The sequence below is a fragment of the Lepidothrix coronata genome, unplaced genomic scaffold (assembly GCF_001604755.1).
Source record: "Lepidothrix coronata isolate B3197 unplaced genomic scaffold, Lepidothrix_coronata-1.0 Scaffold26, whole genome shotgun sequence".
Lineage (NCBI taxonomy): Eukaryota > Metazoa > Chordata > Aves > Passeriformes > Pipridae > Lepidothrix > Lepidothrix coronata.
This window is the reverse complement of record NW_016690206.1, coordinates 1,048,905-1,068,748: the sequence shown is the minus strand read 5'-3', so window position 1 is coordinate 1,068,748 and position 19,844 is coordinate 1,048,905. Positions and strand designations below refer to the sequence as shown.

The 19,844-nt window shown below is 35.2% G+C and overlaps 1 protein-coding gene across 9 annotated transcripts in view; it reads left to right on the top strand.

The window, feature by feature from the left end:
• Positions 1–19,844, top strand: part of CDH18 (cadherin 18) — a 486,743-nt gene that overhangs the window by 351,226 nt on the left and 115,673 nt on the right. For all 9 annotated transcript variants that reach the window (XM_017809411.1, XM_017809412.1, XM_017809409.1 and 6 more), the window contains 2 exons: positions 5,057–5,351; positions 11,681–11,800. In XM_017809411.1, the coding sequence (XP_017664900.1) occupies positions 5,057–5,351; positions 11,681–11,800 (415 nt within the window). The remainder of the gene's footprint in view (positions 1–5,056; positions 5,352–11,680; positions 11,801–19,844) is intronic.

Genomic DNA, 19,844 nt, shown 5'->3' with positions numbered 1-19,844 from the left:
AGGCCAGTAACTAAGAAACAGTCACTTGATGTTTGGGTTGTGATTAGCTTGTAGCCACCCTATTGTTTTGCAGTTACTAACAGTAAAATGCTGTAGTATCTGGGCAATTAACCTTTAGTCTGTGAATCCACCAGTTAATATGCTGGTACATAAAAAAAAAAAAAGTATTTAAAGATTCATGGTATCAAAATTAATATATGACTATACAGAAAATTCATTAACTGAAATATTTGATATAACTCTTCAAATCATGCCTTTGGTTAATGTAGCCCTTCTACAGTTTCTGCAGGAATACTAAAAGAAAACTAAGCATTTAAATGGACTGATGAAAATAAAATTTGAAGTCTTAGCAAAACAAGGACACCTTGGTTGGTATTCTGCAAAATCAGTCATACAGTGATGATATAGGCTAGCTAAAGATTGAAGAACCATCATAAATTATCCTGAATGCAGCTTGCTATTAAGTATGTCAAGTATAGCCCACTGGGCTGATAAAGGTGACATTCCAGATGTGCCCATTGACTATTATTTTCAGTTTCTTCTTCCCCTAAAAAATTCAGAGAAATAAGGAGAGGAGAGGATGACCAGCAGAGGATGAAAATTAAATACTTTCTGGAAGCTTCTGGTTCTGGACAGAATAAGAATATTTAATAGATATATCCTTGCGGAAGCATAACCAAATCAGCAGTAATATTTGCAGAAGCCAGCCCATCACAGGATAGAAACCACATTTCTGAAAGGAATTCAGAAGCCTGCATTGACTGCAGTTTGGGGGATTGGAAATGTTGCTGTCGGGGATCAGCAGAATGAGGAAGCTCCTTGGGACCGGGACACTGAAAATTCCCCCAGGTAGGTCATGATCAAGCCAGCGAGGAGCAGGGAATCAGGGGTATCAGGGTAGTCCCTGCCCCAGGCATTTCCCTGGAGATGGAGCCAAGCTGATGCTGGGAAGGGCAGGGCTGTGGGGAGCTGGAGACCAGCTCTGCTGCAGCATTGCTGAGGTAGGGACTGGTGCCCCTTGGGTGCTTCAAGGAGGTCCTGAGCCATGGGCAGGGTGGGGGAAGCCTTGTCAGGCTAGAGAGGGTTAAGTGGTAAGTGCAAGCTGCACTAGTATCTAGTGGATAACTAGGCAAAATATTGGTCTGCAAAAGAATTTTTAAAATAGTGTTTGGGGTCTAATGTGAGACTGCTTAGGGAAGCAAGTTGGAACAATTAAAGAAGAGAGAAAAAGGTTCTTTTAATCATAGTTAAACAATTAATATCACAGATCAATATATAATCAGCAGACTATCATGGAAACTAAGATCTATTAAAAAGCATTTTCAGTAATATTTTCATAATCATAGTTAAAACCTCTCACACAGATATCAGAAAGCTGTGTTCTAACGTTTGGCATATTTCCCTTGTATCTCTTTTCAATGCTTATTTCTTATCTCATGTTATGGTAATCATGTTTCAGTTTGCAATGCCTTTGTATTTCTTTTTAAATTAAGAGACTGGCGCAGCGTTGCATCTTTGTCTCTGACCAACAGAGCAGAGGAAAAAGTAGCACCAAATTTTGTGTTTAAGCTATTGATTCACATTGTTACAGCACGTGAGTGTCTCACCCTCTAGCGTAAGCATGTTCTTGCAGTAGTCATGGCAGAGGTTGTGGTATCTCATTGAAATCAAATGGCCGCACACTTCCTACGGATCTGGTTTGAGATGACTTCCCCAGGTCACACAAGTTGGATCTGAACTGGTGAGCAAAACACGGGTTGGCTTGCATCTACATTGCTTAGTGGCATCCTCCTCTCTGTCAAATTAATCTGAAAGAGAAATACCTATAGCAGGTCACAAGAAAAGAGAAAGTCCACTATTGTCCAGCTAGATTTTGCTCCCTTGATGTCTTTTATAAATTATTATAGACATAGCTGCAGAAATACACTCTCCCAAGCCCTGTAGTTGTAACCTAGGTGGTGAATTGCATTTATTCTAATTGAAAATGCTTTTGTGGAATAAACCACATGTTGTGGAGATGATTTCCTAGTAGGAATGGAGAAGAGAGAAGGGCATCATGCTCAGCACATGAATCTCTCATTAATGTGGTAGGCATTGTCTTAAGCAGGGATTCTCGGGGGCTCTTTTCAGCACAACACATGTTGCAAATAAACATTTGAGAGAAACCTAGATATTTTTCTACTTGGACCAATTTGTACTGAGATGGAAGAATTAAAGAAGACAAACAGTTCTTTAATCTTTATTTTGCAGAAAAACTGAAATATAAACCAACTGACAAAAGAAAAGGTCTTTTGCTATGCAAAATCCTCCCATGTGAATTTAAAATTTAACATTAGAAATTAGAAGACCTAAATCAAAGTGCTATATTTCAAGCAATATAAGAAATATCAGGAAGTAAGGAAGAAGGAACTTCTCGTAGCTTTTACTTGTTTTCACTTGTTGCCATACAACTGAAGTTTAAAAGATCTAGTTGCAAATTGAAAGCTTTCAGTGATTATTAATACCCAGATAACATTCTTCTAATGATATCACTACTCGCATTTTTCAGTTGAAGTTTGTTGGGTAACAAAATGTTTAGCAGGAATAATATATAATTTGTTGGCTGTGAAATCAGCTGAGTATCTCTCGTGTTTCCATCCATTTCATGCCATCACAGTGAATTTGTGAACGTGCCTTTCTGCGGTATGGTATTGGAATGTCATTTGTAAGTTCATATTTGGGGTTTTGAAGAACCTTACTTCTTAAATTCTACAGCAGTTCTTTATTCTATGTATTTCTTACCTAGCAATGTAACCAATTTTTAATTGTTTCATACTTTCGTAATTCCAGTTATTGATGCAGTGATTTTTGCTGGGATCTCTATCTGATATATCTTAATATATTTTAACATACATCTGTGGAGGTAAAAGGAGAGAAGTAGGATAGAGATTCTTCTGATCTTTTTCAATTTGGAATAGTTTTGAGTTCCTTATATCTTCATAAACTCAGCAAATTTGTCATTTTCCTGTTACCATTTGCAAACACTAGCACTTAGAGCTCATTTTATCTCAAAAGGAGCCTACAGCAAGAGGAAACAACTCCGATGGTTTCTGTAAAATTGGAATACCAGCAAACCTAGGCTAGAATACAAGAGTACCTGCTACTCCTTTTTTTCAGGAATAAATCACTTCAAAGAACATTTTTACTTCATCATAGGAAGTTTGGATTCCTGGCATTTTGCACTGAGTGAATTATTCCTTTGTTAATAGAATACACTGTTATTCTAAGGATAAGAAATGATTAATTTTGCCAATGACTACTGTAAACGAAGTGTGTAAGACTGTTCTGCTGTTGTATAAAGGCAAAGCCAAAGTCAGACTCTTTTTCTGCTTCTTTTTTTCTTCCATTTTCAAAACAAAACCAAAACCAACAAAAACAACAAAGAAAAAATAAAGGGTCCACTGTGGTGGCTCAGTCGTGTTTTGGTTATTCTGTTAGATCTTGTGGCTTGCATATAGTGCACTGACTGATTTATATGAGCTGAATATCTTAAATTTATTAGATTTCACCTCTCCAAGGCCCCCTACAGTAAGATATAAATTATGTGCAACACCATAATTTCATGGATTTAATACACAAGATGAAAAATTCCATCAAGTGCCATATGCTTACTGCTTTTACAAATAGCAAGGTAGATAGTTTTAAAGGCAAGACAGAGACCTGCAAGAAAGGTACGAGTAGCATGTGAGAAAATAGCAGCATGTCTGTATCTTATGTTTTAAGTAAGAAAAAAGATGTTTTCTACCCTACAAGTCTTATTTCCTCTCTATCCAATCCTGAGTAGTTTTTGAGCTGAGAATGAAAATGAGTCTGGAAACTGACACCTTGCATTCCATTAATTAAAAATAATATCTTTCATCCTGCTTCTGTTTTGCTCAAATTCTGTATAAAAATTTAGTAATACCACATTGCATATACTGAGAAATAGTCAAGGCAGTAGGATAAGAATGAGTGTCTTCTTAAATAGAAAGTTTCCCTTCTGATTTTACAACACAGTATAACTGCACAGTACCCGAGGCTATTCATTTCCACGTTTTCACTTTCTTTTAATTGTGCTTCTGAATAAATACATTCTGTTCTCAAGGTCATTCCAAAGGAAAAAAACAAACCCACAAAACTTCTCAGTTTATATAAAAATCATCCTTCCTTTTCAGACAACACATGTTCTTTTTTAATCTAAATAGGCAATTCTTTAAAGTCAGGTTAGAAGCAATGAGACTTAATGGGAAGCTGTTTCATGTTATCTCATGTTATAACCAGTGTACTTAGTGGCTTTTCCTCCCTCCTCTCCCAAATAAATAAAAGCTTTATTCTACTCAAGGAGGGGGTATAATATATTTAATGAATATTTCATAGCAAAAACTGTGTGTTATGAACAATAAAAATGCTGGAAGTATCAGTCAAACTTCATTATTTAATTATAAATAATTTAAATACAAGCAAATTGTTTGATTTTCTGATTAAAAATAAACAAACAAAATCCAAAGAAAACGCCTGTGTTTTGCTATAGGAGAGAGTAATCCTGGACAGACATCTGCCTCTGTCACACTATGCAGTTTCCTTTCACAGTAAATGATGTTGTCCTTGCAGACACAGAAGAAAATGTAGGTGGTGGGACTGAAGTACCACCATTGAAGCAAACAATCCTCAGTGTGAAAGTTCAGTGCTTAAGACAGGGTTTCTAGCAGTGAGTGCTGTAAAATAACTACTAGAAGGACTAAAACCTAAACGAAAACCATGCCAGTTACTAGAATATTCTTGATTTAGTGAAGTTTTCTAGAATGGACATAGAACCCAAGAAATCTCAGTTTAAGAAATCAACTATGCTGGATGGAAGTAACCCTGAACAAAATTATTGGGTTGCCAGAAAGAGCACATGAGAAATTATGGCAAAGAGATGGAAAGGGTAAAAACTAAGTAGAGGGGTGCTAACAGTAATATAGTTGTTATATCTTATGTGCAATAATCTTTAATGAAATGTAATAATTATTTTATATGATTTTTTGTGTTTCTACAGCTGCATTCCAACTCCGACAAAGGTGATGGATCAGTCAAATACATTCTCACTGGAGAAGGGGCAGGGACTATATTTATAATTGATGACACAACTGGAGACATCCATTCAACCAAAAGCCTAGATCGAGAGCAGAAGACACACTATGTGCTTCATGCCCAAGCTATTGATAGACGGACAAACAAGCCACTTGAGCCTGAATCTGAATTTATTATCAAAGTGCAGGATATCAACGACAATGCACCAAAATTTACAGATGGACCATACATTGTCACTGTACCAGAGATGTCTGAAATGGGTAAGGGAAAGAAACTGTTCTATTCAACAATGTTTTAATAAGTGAAAATGCCACTACTTTTTGTCAAAGTTATAACACATCCTCGTATCATAGATTGTGCTTTAAAGATATTACAATTAAGAAGAGATGATAAGAAAACATGAAATGCAACCTTGTATGTTACTTGTGACATTCATATTAAGCAAACAGTACACACACACATCATGATTGTAAGAGGAGAGTCACTCTTAATCTTGAATGTTTTAACATACATTCCTGGGCAAATGGTTCTTTGCATGCTAGAAACACGATATATTCATATATCCTCATTCAACTACACACTTTGTGGCATTCTCTTATGTATACAGAAGCAGTCTCTGCAATCCACAGAATTAAACAAATACAAAGGAATAGTAGTTTCCTAGATGGTGGTTTCCTTGATTATTTTAGACATATATTTATTTATCTTTAGTAAGGTTCTTATACAGTGAAGTTCTAAAAAGTACTGATCTTTCGTTTTCCTGGTTATGTAGTTCAGATATTTTTTGAGGTACTACATTAAGCAATCAATTTTTTTTTTTTATTTAATACTTCTCCGGTGTTCTAATTATTTTATAACTTTCCCCTAATAGAGGAATTACCAACAAAAATTTATGTAAGTATAGAAGGGCAGTATTTTATGAATAATGTCATAACGCTTTTGTGTGAATTACTACAGTGAGTGCACAGAGCTTCCAGTAAAAATCTTGTGAGTCTGTACAAAACCTCAACTGTCTTTGATAAATCACTGTGGCACAAAGCTTTACTGTTAGAGTTGCAGTTCATTTCAGCAGCATCTAAACTTTATCTCAGTTATCTCTCATTACACCACAGACTGTCTTAATGAGAAATTAATTTCCTTTATCAACTGTCTCCAAAAATGTGTAACTCCATCCTTTTCTTTCTTCAGTTTCCTTTATCTTTAATGGAGACCATTTTAATTGATTATTTCCTTCCCGTTTGAAAGCCTTTTATTTTCTGCATAGGGGGAAAGACTGTGGAAAGGAGATCAGTATGATCCTCAAAATCAAAATTAGCTAATATTATTATTTTTATTTGTATTCTATTTATGAAAGTTTTCTTTTTTTCTTTTTCATCCTCTCAAAGTGGAACATTCTTACATAAATGTTAGTCATAATTCTGCAGTAATCTGAACTGTGTATTACCATACAACTACATCATACAAGTTACTGTTTCCCAAAGAATAATTTGAACAGATAGTCTGGAATGGTATTTTGGGTTATAAACCAGAGTAGATTATGGTAAAACAATGAAGTTTTAGTGGTAAAATAAGGCATTAATGCATATGTTTTAAAAATAAAATACTTTACTGGTTGTACCTGAGGCAAGTCGTTAAATATTTATTTCACAAAACTTTTGTGTTCTATGAATAAAACTGAGTTTTCATATTGCATCATACAGGTATGCATATGTTGTAGGCATACATTATATTTTTCATTGCAAATTTATTATCGCTATCTTTTTCTCTCACTGATTTGTTTGTATTTGTTGCATACTGAAAGAATTCTATTGCCTGAAATTTCAGGAAGACTAATTCTATTATTGTTTCCACAGGATACGTTCTTTGTGTCAAATTATGGAGATACCTGTGCCACTTTTATTTGTTCTGTAATTAACATGTTTTATGACACTTAGCTGCAGAGTATATACATAACTGAACTTCTTGATGTTATTTTATGAATTTCTAAGGATGCTTCACTACTTTAAAAATTTCTTATGGTTTTCACACAATCAACGTGACCTTTCAATGTTACTGTGTTTCTGCAACAGTCCTCATGCTGAATGGTGGTATTTCTGATCTCCATTATGTTGTTTAGCATCAGCAGCAGGTTCTTATTTGTCTCCTCAAGATATTAGGTGGTATTTCCCCCACAATTTGAACTTTTCTCAATCTAGTTGTAAAAGCTGTAGGACCTTTATGGCCTTTCTGTTTTTTTAAGGTCACTGACAAGAAAGCATAGGCAAGTTTTCTTAAATCTGTTGCCAAATATTAGATCACAGTGTTCACCGTGACACAAAGTGAACATACTTTATCCTTTATGTACTATTCTGAAAGAGCTGAAAGAAAATACTTATCCTTGCCTTCATTGAACCTTTTCCCTAAAAGTTGGCTCCAGATCCAAGGTTTATATCTGAAATTATTTCTTCTGCAGTGTAAAAAACTCAGTTTCGTTGACAGATTTGTGACCTCTTTTAAGGTTTATGAAAGTCATCTTTATGTAAATTAAAAGGAAATAAGAAATTTTTTTAATCAGTAAAAGACTTTCATATGTGTTAATTGTCAGCTGCAAAATGAGTGAAACTCTGCTTTTAAGCATTAAGCTTTTAATGCTGAAGTAATTTAGAGGCGAGATTAGATGATCTCTAGAGGTCCCTTCCAACCATAACCATTCTGTGATTCTGTGATAAGAACAGTATTCCCAATAAATTCTACTTCAGAAATTAACAGATATAGTGGACTTTTCTGAACTTCTTTCCAGGGTATTATAATGTGAGGCAGCCATAATTATGGATAATCTGGAAGACAATATTCATGTTGTTCATAAACATGATTTTTATTAGAAGTGCCCATTTAACTTCCCATGTTGTGAAACTAAATCACATTTTGTTGATTCATTAGTGTTCTAAGACAATACCAAGAATTCAGTTAGTTAGGCAGGAAAAACTTCGCATTCTTTTCACTTCTTTTAATTTTTATTCAATATTGATCCATTTGAGATTTTAACAGTGCAGCGAACTATGGAAAGTCATGCATACAGAATGCATACAGATTTGCATTCTCAACAGACATATTTTATTGAACTGCCTCATTAAAGATTAAAAATTTGTCTTCAGAGAGACAAATTGAAGTATTTCCTTTCATCTTTTGTTTGATATATAACACTAAATTTTTTTTATTGCAAACATATTAAAAAAAAAGGGAAAAACAAAGGAATATATTTTGAATAAAACTACAGTTTGGTTCCACAATTAAATAATCCTTTTTTTTTTTGACATAAAAAAGGCAAAGCTTACAATGTGGTGTTCAGAGCATACAGACATGTTTTATAGTTCTGTATAAAGCATTAATTAAGGAAACAGAATTCCCAATATGTAATCTCTAACATGTAGTGGGAAAGCATGTGCAATGGAAGTTATACTCTGAATAAGTGGAGATTCTGCTTTGAGGAAAAAAAGTTCTTTTTTATTGCCTAACTGGAGTGATAAATTGCTTTCATAGCAAAATTTTGAGTTTTTCTTGACAGGCACTTTCACAGTAAGTTAGTGAAGAAAGAATGGAAGGTATGCCTCTGGGTCAGATGTTCATATCTCTCCTGCAGTCTCTGGAGAAATTAGACCCTTATCTTTTGTATCAGATGATTTTTTTTCAGGCTTGTTAACATTTAAAATAGCAAGGTAGCTATACTTTATACTTCTCTATTTAAATCCTTCATTACACGTAACTCAAGGCCAAAAAATGATGCTGCGTCTAAATGATACAAATGTATCCGGAATTATGATTTGTCTGTCGTGCTAATGACCCTGAATGATGCTAACTTTGAAAGGAGTGGTTGGAACGCAAAGGTACCCTCTTTACTTTTTCTCTTGCAAGGCATTCTAACCCACAGCTTTCACAAGCTGCCTTTCCTTGGTGCTCAAAAAATCAGGCAAGAGTTAGGCAAAAGGATATTTTACAAAATGTTGAGCATGCTTGTGTAAGATAATGAAAAAATTAAGCTTCACTGAATGAGAGTTTGAGAGGTAGGGCGGGAGTTTGAGTTAAAATTTGTGATTCTAAGTGTTCTTTTAGGTAGAAAGAGAATACTTTGCCACTATTCAATACTAAATTACTATTATCAGGTGTGTCTTGAGAGAGAGATACAGTTGTATTAGAAAATCACTGTGGCAAATTTTAAGGTACAATGGCATTCCATTTATGCTAAAATGGCCTGTCAGCTGCTTATGTGAGATATCCCCTTTTACCGTTCCTGTTTCTTTTGTCCCACATCAATGAGCAATACAAGCTCTCAGATTCTTTTCTACCTTTTAAAATAAGGAGAGAGAAAAAAGTCTTCCAAGGATGAGAGAACTATGAAATCTCAATAGTTCTGGTACTTTCTTCTGAAATAGCCAAAATCTGTTCATCCATTTCAATTTTCTAGAATTCTGGGGAAAAGTGTTAATTCAAACTCACCACGGTGGTAACTGTTTTCTTGGAAACAGGAAAATTTATAGATAAAAAGTTATGGAAGTTGCCCAGCATTCTGGATAGCAAACTGGTAGGTGACTGACTATACCTGTTTTTGCTGTATGCATCTAAAAAAATAAAATAAAATCATTTTTTATCAGTAACCTATTAGACTTCAATGATTCCACAAGATTGAAACATACAAGTTCCTCTCAGATTAGAAATTATTGGAAAACTGGGTTACAGAAATATATCATTATAGCATTTCAATAAGCTATAGAATAGGGGGGAAAATGCATTGTCTGTTCTTTGAAGTGATCAGAAGTGGTTTCAGGAACCCTTATTTTGTTTAGATAGCAAATAAATACAGCTGAATAGATTCCTAAACAGTTGAAGACAAAATACACAAACTAATTCATATTTGTTTACCTTTCCGTATAAACATAAATGAAGTAATAAATTTACTTTTACCATTAACTTCTGAATAACTATGAACAGACTCCAGCTCCAGCTCCAGCTTGATTTTAGTACAGTTTTCAACTTCAAATTCATCAAGATATCCTTATATCTGCTTTGTGAATATATTTATCTATGAGACTGTATGCATTTGGGCTTCTCAGAGATCAGAGCCATACGTTTTTACTAAGTCTCCAGTAGAGACAAAAACAGCAACTCTGAGTATCCAAGTTAGTGTGGCACAAATGAGAGAAGAGTTTCTCAAAGAGTGAAGAAAGTGTGAAGATTTGCATGCTTAGTTTGCTAGACCTCAAGTGAGTCCCCATGATTTTAGGTGCTTCTATTTTCACCGTACACTGAGGGCGTGCACATCAACAAATAGTTCTGTGCAATGGAAATTGATCTAGAAAGGTGAACATTTGTAACTGAGGAACTGATGGCCCCACCATATGTTTTTGGGAAATTATTTCAGATTAGCTCTTGTCTGATCTCTGAGACTACATGCCTGTTAGCAGTCAGAATAAATAGTCAGAATAAAAGTCAGCAGGTGTGCTGTTAAAGCACATCTCCTGGTTCAGTTTCATCTGCAGAAATCTAGTTAGCATGCTCTGAAACTGTTTCATAAGGCAAATCAAAGTACAAGTAGAGGAGATCAAGGGCTTCGATTAAAAAACATACTTCTCCTCACAACTAAGATGTGAAATTGAACACCTCAGAGTGGAGGTGATGCCTCAGTGGTTAATTTACCTGAGAAGCCATTTTCAGATGCAGAGTTACATGACAGCATCCTGTTCTGTTATTATTATTCTGGTATTTTGATGGTGAACGAAAGAAGCCTGTAGAAAGCTGTGTCTGTAGAAGAAAAACAAATGGAATGAAGGCTAAACCTTTACTAAAGTGCAATCTTTCATTTACTAATTAATTATGTGAAGTGTTTGGCAGTGATAGCAAAAAAGATTCATCATTAAACATGAAAAATATAGTAAAAAGTAAAATCACTTATCTCTGTTCTATCTGTGCAATACTTACACATTTTATATTCTAAAAAATGTTGTCATAACCTATGACATTCTAGAAACTTGTGACATTCTAGAAACTGTGATTTTATTTTTCTAGTGCTTTTTATTACTAGCGTAAAAATAATTGTCTTTTACTCATTATCTTTCTAATTTGGATCCTTAGCAAGGTTCTAGTAGTTTTTGAGATCTTCGATGTCTTCCAATAGCTAGACTTTTTATTCCCTTGGCATCTTTTATTGATACGGGGGCATTTACAGAAGTTATTTTAAATACTTCAACATTAATTTGTATTGTGGATGAAGATAATCCTGAAGTCCATAAATTTGAGCTATTCAGAAATCAATATCCAAGTTTGAGGTCTATGTGTGCGAACATGCATAAATATGCATGATATGTCATTACTATTTATGTTTCTATGTATGTAGTTAATTTACCTATACATATATAGAAAGAAAGACAAAAACGATTTTAACAAATTAGTATAATTAGTTTTCCTAATATGGTAGTATAATAACAAATAGAGAAAATGTTATTAATCTCTCAATTGTAGAATGTGAGGACTGTAGAGGTTTCAAAAATGCATTTGAAAATATTTGTCATAAAATTATATTTATTACCAATGAATTTTTATTTTCCTGTACGTACAGGTACATCTGTTCTACAGGTGACAGCCACAGATGCAGATGATCCCACATATGGAAACAGCGCCAGAGTAGTGTACAGTATTCTTCAGGGACAGCCATATTTCTCAGTTGATCCGAAAACAGGTGGGTATTTTATATTTCTGTCAGTGGGATTTGGCTAATATGTTGCAGTTATTTAAGTCTAGTGGGTGAAATCCAATGTACAAAATGCAGGTGTGTGGGATTTTTGTTGTTTAATTCCTTTTATATCCTGCTTTTTGCTTTAGCACTATGAAATTTAGGAGTTGCTATGTTTTGCTGAGTACTAAAGTGAGCCTGCTGTGTACAGAATTAATTCTGCATCATGTCATGATGTTAGCCATTCAGCCAAACTGGAATAGCACTCTTTCATCTTTTCAAGCCTCTGTTTAGGAAGTGACTCAAGTATGCCTAATACATTATGATTTTAAATGCTTAGGAGGATAATTGAATGTGTGCTTCAACACATATACCACAATAAATTATTATCATTCTGTATTTGTAAAACTGTAGTACTGCCAATTTATTCAATGATTTAAGAAGTAGAATGAACTGAAATATTTATGCTTAAACTTTATGCCTCACCATTTCCTTTTTTCCACAAACTGTAGGTTATGTATAATGTATCCAAATTGGTTTACTTAAAGATAGAAGAAATATCTTTTGAGGTTGGGAATTGTTAGTAGTTTTGGATTTTCTAAAGAGGATGATCTTAAATATTAATATGATTATACATTTTTAGTGTGTATTTCTAGTCCTCAATAATGAAGAAATATAATTTTAAAAAGTACATTTTTTAATCTGAATTTTGTAACTGTTTTTCCTGATCTATATCAAAGCTTTAATACTGAGGGGGACAAATGAAATACACTTAACAGTGTATTTTCCCCTAATTAACTGTAGGGAATAATAGTGATTTTTAAAATGTGCTGAAGTGAAGTGTAAATAGTTTTCATTTTAATGTTCTTGCGTTTAAGTTTCTTTGCTTGTGTACATTAATCTCTGTGGTACTTGGAGGTGTGCCCTTGCTTCATTACAAGAGAAGTGTATCTGTGCCATCTCAGCTGGCTTTGAGGTTAGTCCTGCTTTGATTAGGAGACTGAACTCCATGACACCCTGAGGAAAATCTTTCTCAATCTAGAATGTTCTATAAATTTGTGAGCTCATGTTAGCAAGGCCTAAGAGTGCAAAGCCTGACAGGATCATGTTAGAGGACTATATAAGGTGCTGGCATGGAAACCTGAGCCAGGCCTGTTCATATATACTTTGTGTTTTGCGAACATCTGCTGGCACACACCTTACCCAGCCACGCGTGAGAACAGTCTGGCAAAGTATTGGGTGCACAGGTGAAAACCACTCTTGGGTGCGTGTTAACAAGTAAGAGTTGTGGAAAATCAGTGGTACAGTCCTCCAGCTCTCTCTGCCCTTGTGTTACTTAGAAATGAAACCCTGTTTTATATTTCTACTTCTGTTTCGGCACTCTGAGGCAATGGTCTGCATTTTTTATTTTTATAATGGTGTGGAACTTGTAGTCTGAAGCTGCTATTCAGTCAGTGAAGAATCGTAAGGGATATTGTCAATATCAAGTGTGTATCACAAAAGAAATAGTATTGTTACATCACTGTATGTCATAAGGAAAGCAGATGGCAGTGCATTTCACTCTCAAAGGATTAAGCTTTGACAGGGATTTAATAACTCTTTATGAACTTAAACTTTTTTTTAATATTTGTCTAGAATATGAAAATTATTTTGATACCTTAGTATATGAAAATGACAAAATTAGATAAGTAGACAATGAAACAATTAAAAAACAGGAGAAAGCCTTTTTGGTTTTATAAGCTGGCTTTTTATAATTGTAGAATAGCAGTTAATTTAATTTGGCATGATATAATGGGAAGAAATAGAATATTGGAAATGATGGGAAAGTCTTGAAAAATGGAGTTTTTCAGTATGAAATTTCACTTTGAATTTCTGGGGTTTAAGACTCATTTTCTAAAAACGTCACTTCTGAATTACAAGCATTTCTGTGACCTACTTTTCCTAATACCTCAATTGTTCAATTCCATCTTAACTATATTTTATCTGGATGTCCTATGAATTTACACTGGCATGCACAAACTTTCTTTACAACAAAGAAGGACCAAAAGAAGCAAAAAGGGAAAGATCCCAATATTCATGACTGAATATAATGTTTGTGAAGCCTAAGGTTATTAACAATCAGTAGAGCTTCTTGGAGCTATCAGAAGCAGATATCAAGGTGTTTATAGCTCTAGTGTGATTACTCTTGTAAGAAGTCTTCTACCTTAGTGCTACCTATATTTGATTTTAGACAATTTACTATATTAACACTTTAAAGTTATAGATTTTTAGAAACCTACAGTAGAATAGTTTAAAAAAGATTATAGAACTCATACATTTAAAATATAACGAAGGACCAGCACTAAATTACGAACTCTGAAGCAGAAAAAATTGTGTTCTTGGCAGAACTTATCTGATAAAAGATAACACACAACCAAAGTCGGACAGAGATGCAGTGCAGGGAGAGTATCCCCTGTCCTAATTAGACTCAAGCCCAGCCTCCTCCCAGGGCTGTCCCAGGATAGCCTCAGCCCCATGTGCCAGGACTGAAACGTACCATGCGGAGTCAAAAGGAAATGCTGCCCTGATTGCTCTTCAAACTGAGAGAAGTACTTCCTACAGGAGTATGGGACACATTACGGGATGCAGGGAAGAGCTTCGTGGGATTGTGTAGACTTATTCTTGGATATTTAGAGAAAGGACCACAGGTAGGGAAAGGGAGGGATTGAGATAGATTAGGGAGGAAAAAGCAAATGAAAATAGGGGGATAAGAAGATTAAAGGGGCCATCCATGTACAAACAAGACTTTGCTCAGCACCATTGTTTGCTTATGCCTTGTCCTTGATCAGCAGTTTGTCCTGTGTCTTATTATGGCCATTTCTAAATATTTTCCTGAGTAAAGGGTCTCTCTTGTATGCATGCTTATATGGAGGTTTAAGTGCCAGCAACTGGAGCTGGACCATGAGTCTGTGAGTCTGCAAACTGGAAAATGCAAACTATGTGTGTATTGCATGGGTGCCTACGCCAGTGTAGGATACTAAAAGGTCTCAGGCTAGAGTAGCCAGCAAGTTGGATGGGTGGCTTGGATTATGGATATCCACATGGCCAAAAGTCCAGACCAGAAGGCTGATGAGCCAGCTTTTGGAGGAGCCAAGAGTTCTAGACCAGTCTGGAGACAATGAAGGTTGAATGAGAGCCCTGTTTGCACCTCTGTGTCTCTGTGCGTGAGTTAAGGGGAGACCAGGGAGCCAGGAGCCAGCTCCTGGATAGCCTCAATGCCAAAGCCAGCTACAAGGAGCTCATAATGTGTATGTGGGGATATCACTGGGCACTGGGGGCCTGAGATGTCCAGGTACTATTACTGGATATGTACAGTGTGAAAAGCCCTGAGTGATCAATAATTTGCTGGTTGAGTGGGGATGTGTGAGCATATCCAGGATTAAAAGTGGGTCTGTACCTGCAGCTGGAGGGGAGCTGAAGGCCTCTGTCTGTCCAGATGGCACCAAGTGTGAAGTCTGGAGATCCAGGTGCTAGCTACTGGATAGACTGAATGTCTAAGGCAAGTTACAGGAGTGGTTCATGTTGAGTATGTGAGCATCTTTCCAGTTATAAATCATCCTTCCTCATGGTCAGTCAGAGAAGAATGAGACTGTTTGTGCCATGTGTGTTTGAGTGCTGAATGGTTCTATCTGTGTGTCATCTGTTGCATCTGTATGTGTATGCCTTATGGGAACACCACTTGACCTCATTTTGCTTCTAAACCATGGATTAAAAATAGGGAGCTGCAGCAACCTCATCTCCATCAGGCTACCAACAATCTAGTTTATCAGTTGATTGGCTCTAGGACCTGTGTTTTGCTTTGTTTTGTTTTCCCCTGAGGAAAAATTGTGAATTCTGTACGTAGAAATTTGCTGCAACTGTCATTTTGGCCATGAATGGCAGAACTATTGTTCATGCATAACCTAAAGTTTTAACACTTCCAAAATCTTTTGAATTCAAAACCTTTTTAGGAAGTGTTTTGTATTTGTGTTTATTAATTTCTTTTGGTAATTAGCTGTGGGGTGTAATACTAATTAGTTATGTAATTAATAATTACCTGCAATAGCCTCTACTGGTTCCTGTTTGCTTTCCACCCCAATTGCAGCAAAACTTTGTGCTGAAATTTTATAAATAAGTATATACTAATGCTGACAAAAGAGAGGGAAGAAGTCAAAGTCTAGATCTTAGGTATATTTGCAAAGATTACATATATAGGATTATATGTTTTTTTTAAAATCAGAATATTCAGGGAACACTAAAAAATATATACTTTTAGAGGATCATTAACTTTACTGTAAAAAGAAAATAAATTAAAAATTGGAGTTATTAGTGAGGAGTAGAGCTAATAATTTATTCATATACTTAGTGATTTAATATTTTTCCTCCTTCTCCCACTCCCACCTTTCCACACACACCTTCCCCACCCCTCCATTCTGAAAGCTTGAACATCTTTTGAAATGCCCAAATATACAAAAACTTCCTGGGAGTTTTAATTGGAAATTCAATATCCCATCTTTCCCATGAGGTCTTTTGATCCATAAACTTGATGCAGGATCTATCTCTGTTTGTTCTTTGCTTATGTGAAGTGTGGCTCATCAAACAGCAACAGTCAGCACTTCTCTGGTAACCCCACCCCAAGAGATCATTTTGTGTCTGAGGAAACCTTAAATGAGACTGTGAGCTTTTTCTATCAGCTATAGCAGCCCACTTTCAATTGCCACATGCTTTGGGAATGCAAGTGCAACCTGTAGTCCAGTTTTACTCCTTATATGGTAAACCATTTCTAGAGTATGTTAGCTACACACAACTCTTTCCAGGTACATCAGTCTCTCTAAACTGAATTTACAGAATGGATTAATCTGTGGGGCAAGTGTCCTTTCAAATCAACAGTTCTGTTGTAACTGTTACAAAATAAGAGAAAAAACCTTCATACATTACAGTTTTGAATTTAAATACAGATATTGGTGGGATGAGAAACATATTTGACATTGAATGGAATGTGAAAAAAACCCTTTAGATATTTGTATTTGTAATGTTCTGCTGTTACAGCAGTAACATTATAAAGATGTTAATCAGGTATGATTGTTTGTTTTTTTTTTTCTTTAAGATATTAAGTAGTAAATAAATACATATTTCTATTTATCAAAGAATGTCACTGCAAATTGGTCCAGGCTAATCATGAAGTGTGAGAAGAGTGTCGATCTCCTTCTGCTTTCTGTCTTCACAAAATATGAACAACAGCTCCAAGGATCCCTACAAGAAATGACCTATTCACTGATTATCTAGTTTAGTTCCTGACTGAGAGCATAATACAAATGATAAATGTAGTCAATGGCTGAATATAGAGATTCCAAATATAGAGATGAGCCTCATAAACACCAATTAACCACCCCTCAATTTCGAGACTTTTGTCCACATCTGTAGCTCTTCTTATCCTTTTCTAGAAGTTCTTGGTCATAGTTCATATGGGAATGACAGATTTTTTGGTGTTAAAATAAATAGAATGTAATATTAAAGCTGCATGTGTATTCCTCTGCAAAAGAAGAAAAATATATTGTTTATCAAGTTATTCACAGATTTAATACTGCTAAATAAACACTAATGCTTAAAGATATAATTAATTGATGGAATCTATTAAAATTAAGTTCTTTTAATAATGAGTTAATAACTATTGATTTAATGGATTAGAGTCTACCTCATCTTCTTATTACAGAGAAAATAATTTACACTGATGTAAAGACGAATTGAATAAACTTTTCAGTGCAAAAAGAGCACCCTTTGCATGCTTTAGTAGAACAGCCTGTCATGATATCCCAGATAAGAATCTACTGTGCTTATTAGAGTAATGACAAGGTATTTCATGACCCTATGTCCCTGTGTACATAGGATATCACATCAGTTAAGAAAATAATTTCAGAAATCAATTTCTGACACTTCCTTGAATAAGCACCCTTTTTTTTCCTGTTAAGAATTTTTACTTTTTTTGGTTGAAATATCTTTCTTATTGAACCTGTTTAAAATGAGCATGTTTACCAGGATTAATGATTCCCTGTTGATATACTGGTTGGTTCATATTAGTCTGTTAGGTGAATATGAAAATGGAGAGTCCTGTGTTTATCTATTTGCTTCGTGCAAATAGATAAATATAAATAATATTTATTATATTATATAATATAAATAACCTTACAGGACTACAGGACTACAGCAGTATCTTACATAAATGAATGCTTCGGCTGTAAAGGAATACCTTATGACAATCCCCTAAATCCGTAACTAAGACACCACAGCTGATTCCCAGGTTCCTATAGTGGTCTTAAAGTAACCTTGACCTCCTCTATCGCAGTTTTGCCCATGGGCTTTTAAACTGTTATTGGACACTGTGCAATGATAATAAAGGGCAACAAAGCTTTTTGAAAGACTTGGAGTATAATTCTTATGAGGAGCGGCTGAGGGAGCTGGGGTTGTTTAGTCTGGAGAAAAGGAGGTTCAGGGCAGATCTTATCACTCTCTTCAACTACCTGAAAGGAGGCTGTAGCCAGGTAAAGGTCTGTATCTTCTTGCACATAACAAGTGATAGACAAGAGGAAATGGCCCCAAAGTGACTAGAGTAGGTTTAGATTGGATATTAGGAAACATTTCTTCACAAAAAGGGTTGTCAAGCATAAAATTTTGCTAATGACACATTCTATTTGAGCTAGATAAGGAAGTATCTATGACGAAACTTCTGAATTTTGCTTGTGGTTGGCTTCTACTCAGTATCAGTGAAGAATCAATTTGAAAGTTTAGTTATTTTAGTGAGTGATACATCTTGCTAATAGTGTGTAGGATTAAAATAAATCTATTTTGTACATGAGTAATGAAATTCTATCTTGAAATTCTAAGAACTGTATTCCATATTCAGGTTTTTCTATGTTTAATTTCCCTCAAGGAATTTCTGAAATGTTGTGACACAAATTACATCTCTAGTGTAGACCTTTGCCAAAATCTACATTTTGTTGATGAGAGAATCACTAAAAATTCAAACTCAACATTTGAAAGAGTCTTATGTTTTTCTTCTAATTCTAGCAGGTGCTTGTACAATGCACTCCTCCATTCCTAAAGGTACAGAAATATATACTTCATCTAAAAATATTGTCATGAACACTTCTTTGAGAGTATCATCTTCTAACTCTTAGCTAAGAGTAAATATTGTAATGTCTTTTGGTTTCAATTTTAAGTAAATATTGGATTTTCTACTACTACAGTTTTGACACTTTTAAGAAAAACTCTGAACAATGGACCTAATTCTCACAATTTTCTGGTGTGTTCAAGATATAGTCTTACAGTGTTCCTGAAAGTCATTCAAAGGATAACTCTAAGGACTAAGCTTTCTAAGGACTCTGTTTTGGTACAGCAGAAGACTTTATGAGGGTATTGGTACAACTAAAAATCTTGTTGCTTAGGCCTTGTTTTCCACTTGCATGGAAACCATGCAAAATGGCCTTTGCTAATCAAAAGTGTACAAAGAGGACGGGCAAAATGTTCTATGCAACCTAGTTCAGTCTTCTTATGGTGACTCATATTTGCTGGGGCATCGTCCTTCCTGTGTATCCTGATGCAATTTTTGCCATCCGCCCCCAGGAGATATTGTAGTCTATCTGTTGGAGCAGACTTTGAGGAGCACAAGATGGATTGATCACTCACCAGGACCAGTGTTCTGGCACTGTACTTTCTTTTCTTGACACCTACCAACACTATCTCTCCTAGCATCAATCATACCTAAAAGTGACAGGCATAGGAGGCAGAAAAGTTAGGGCAAAAAGACTGCCTGATGTTTTAACCTTGTTTTTTCCTCTCTTATGTAGTGGACCACGTGTATTGGAGATTGATTTCAGAAATAAGGAAGAAACTATTCCTTGGTTGATCTGCTTTTATTTGTTTCTGTGTTTGTTTTTCTTTTTGCATCTGGTGTTGGGAACAATTACTATGGGCAATATCGGCTGCTGTCCAGCCACAAGTTATCCTCAAATAAAAAATAAAATTGATTATAAAA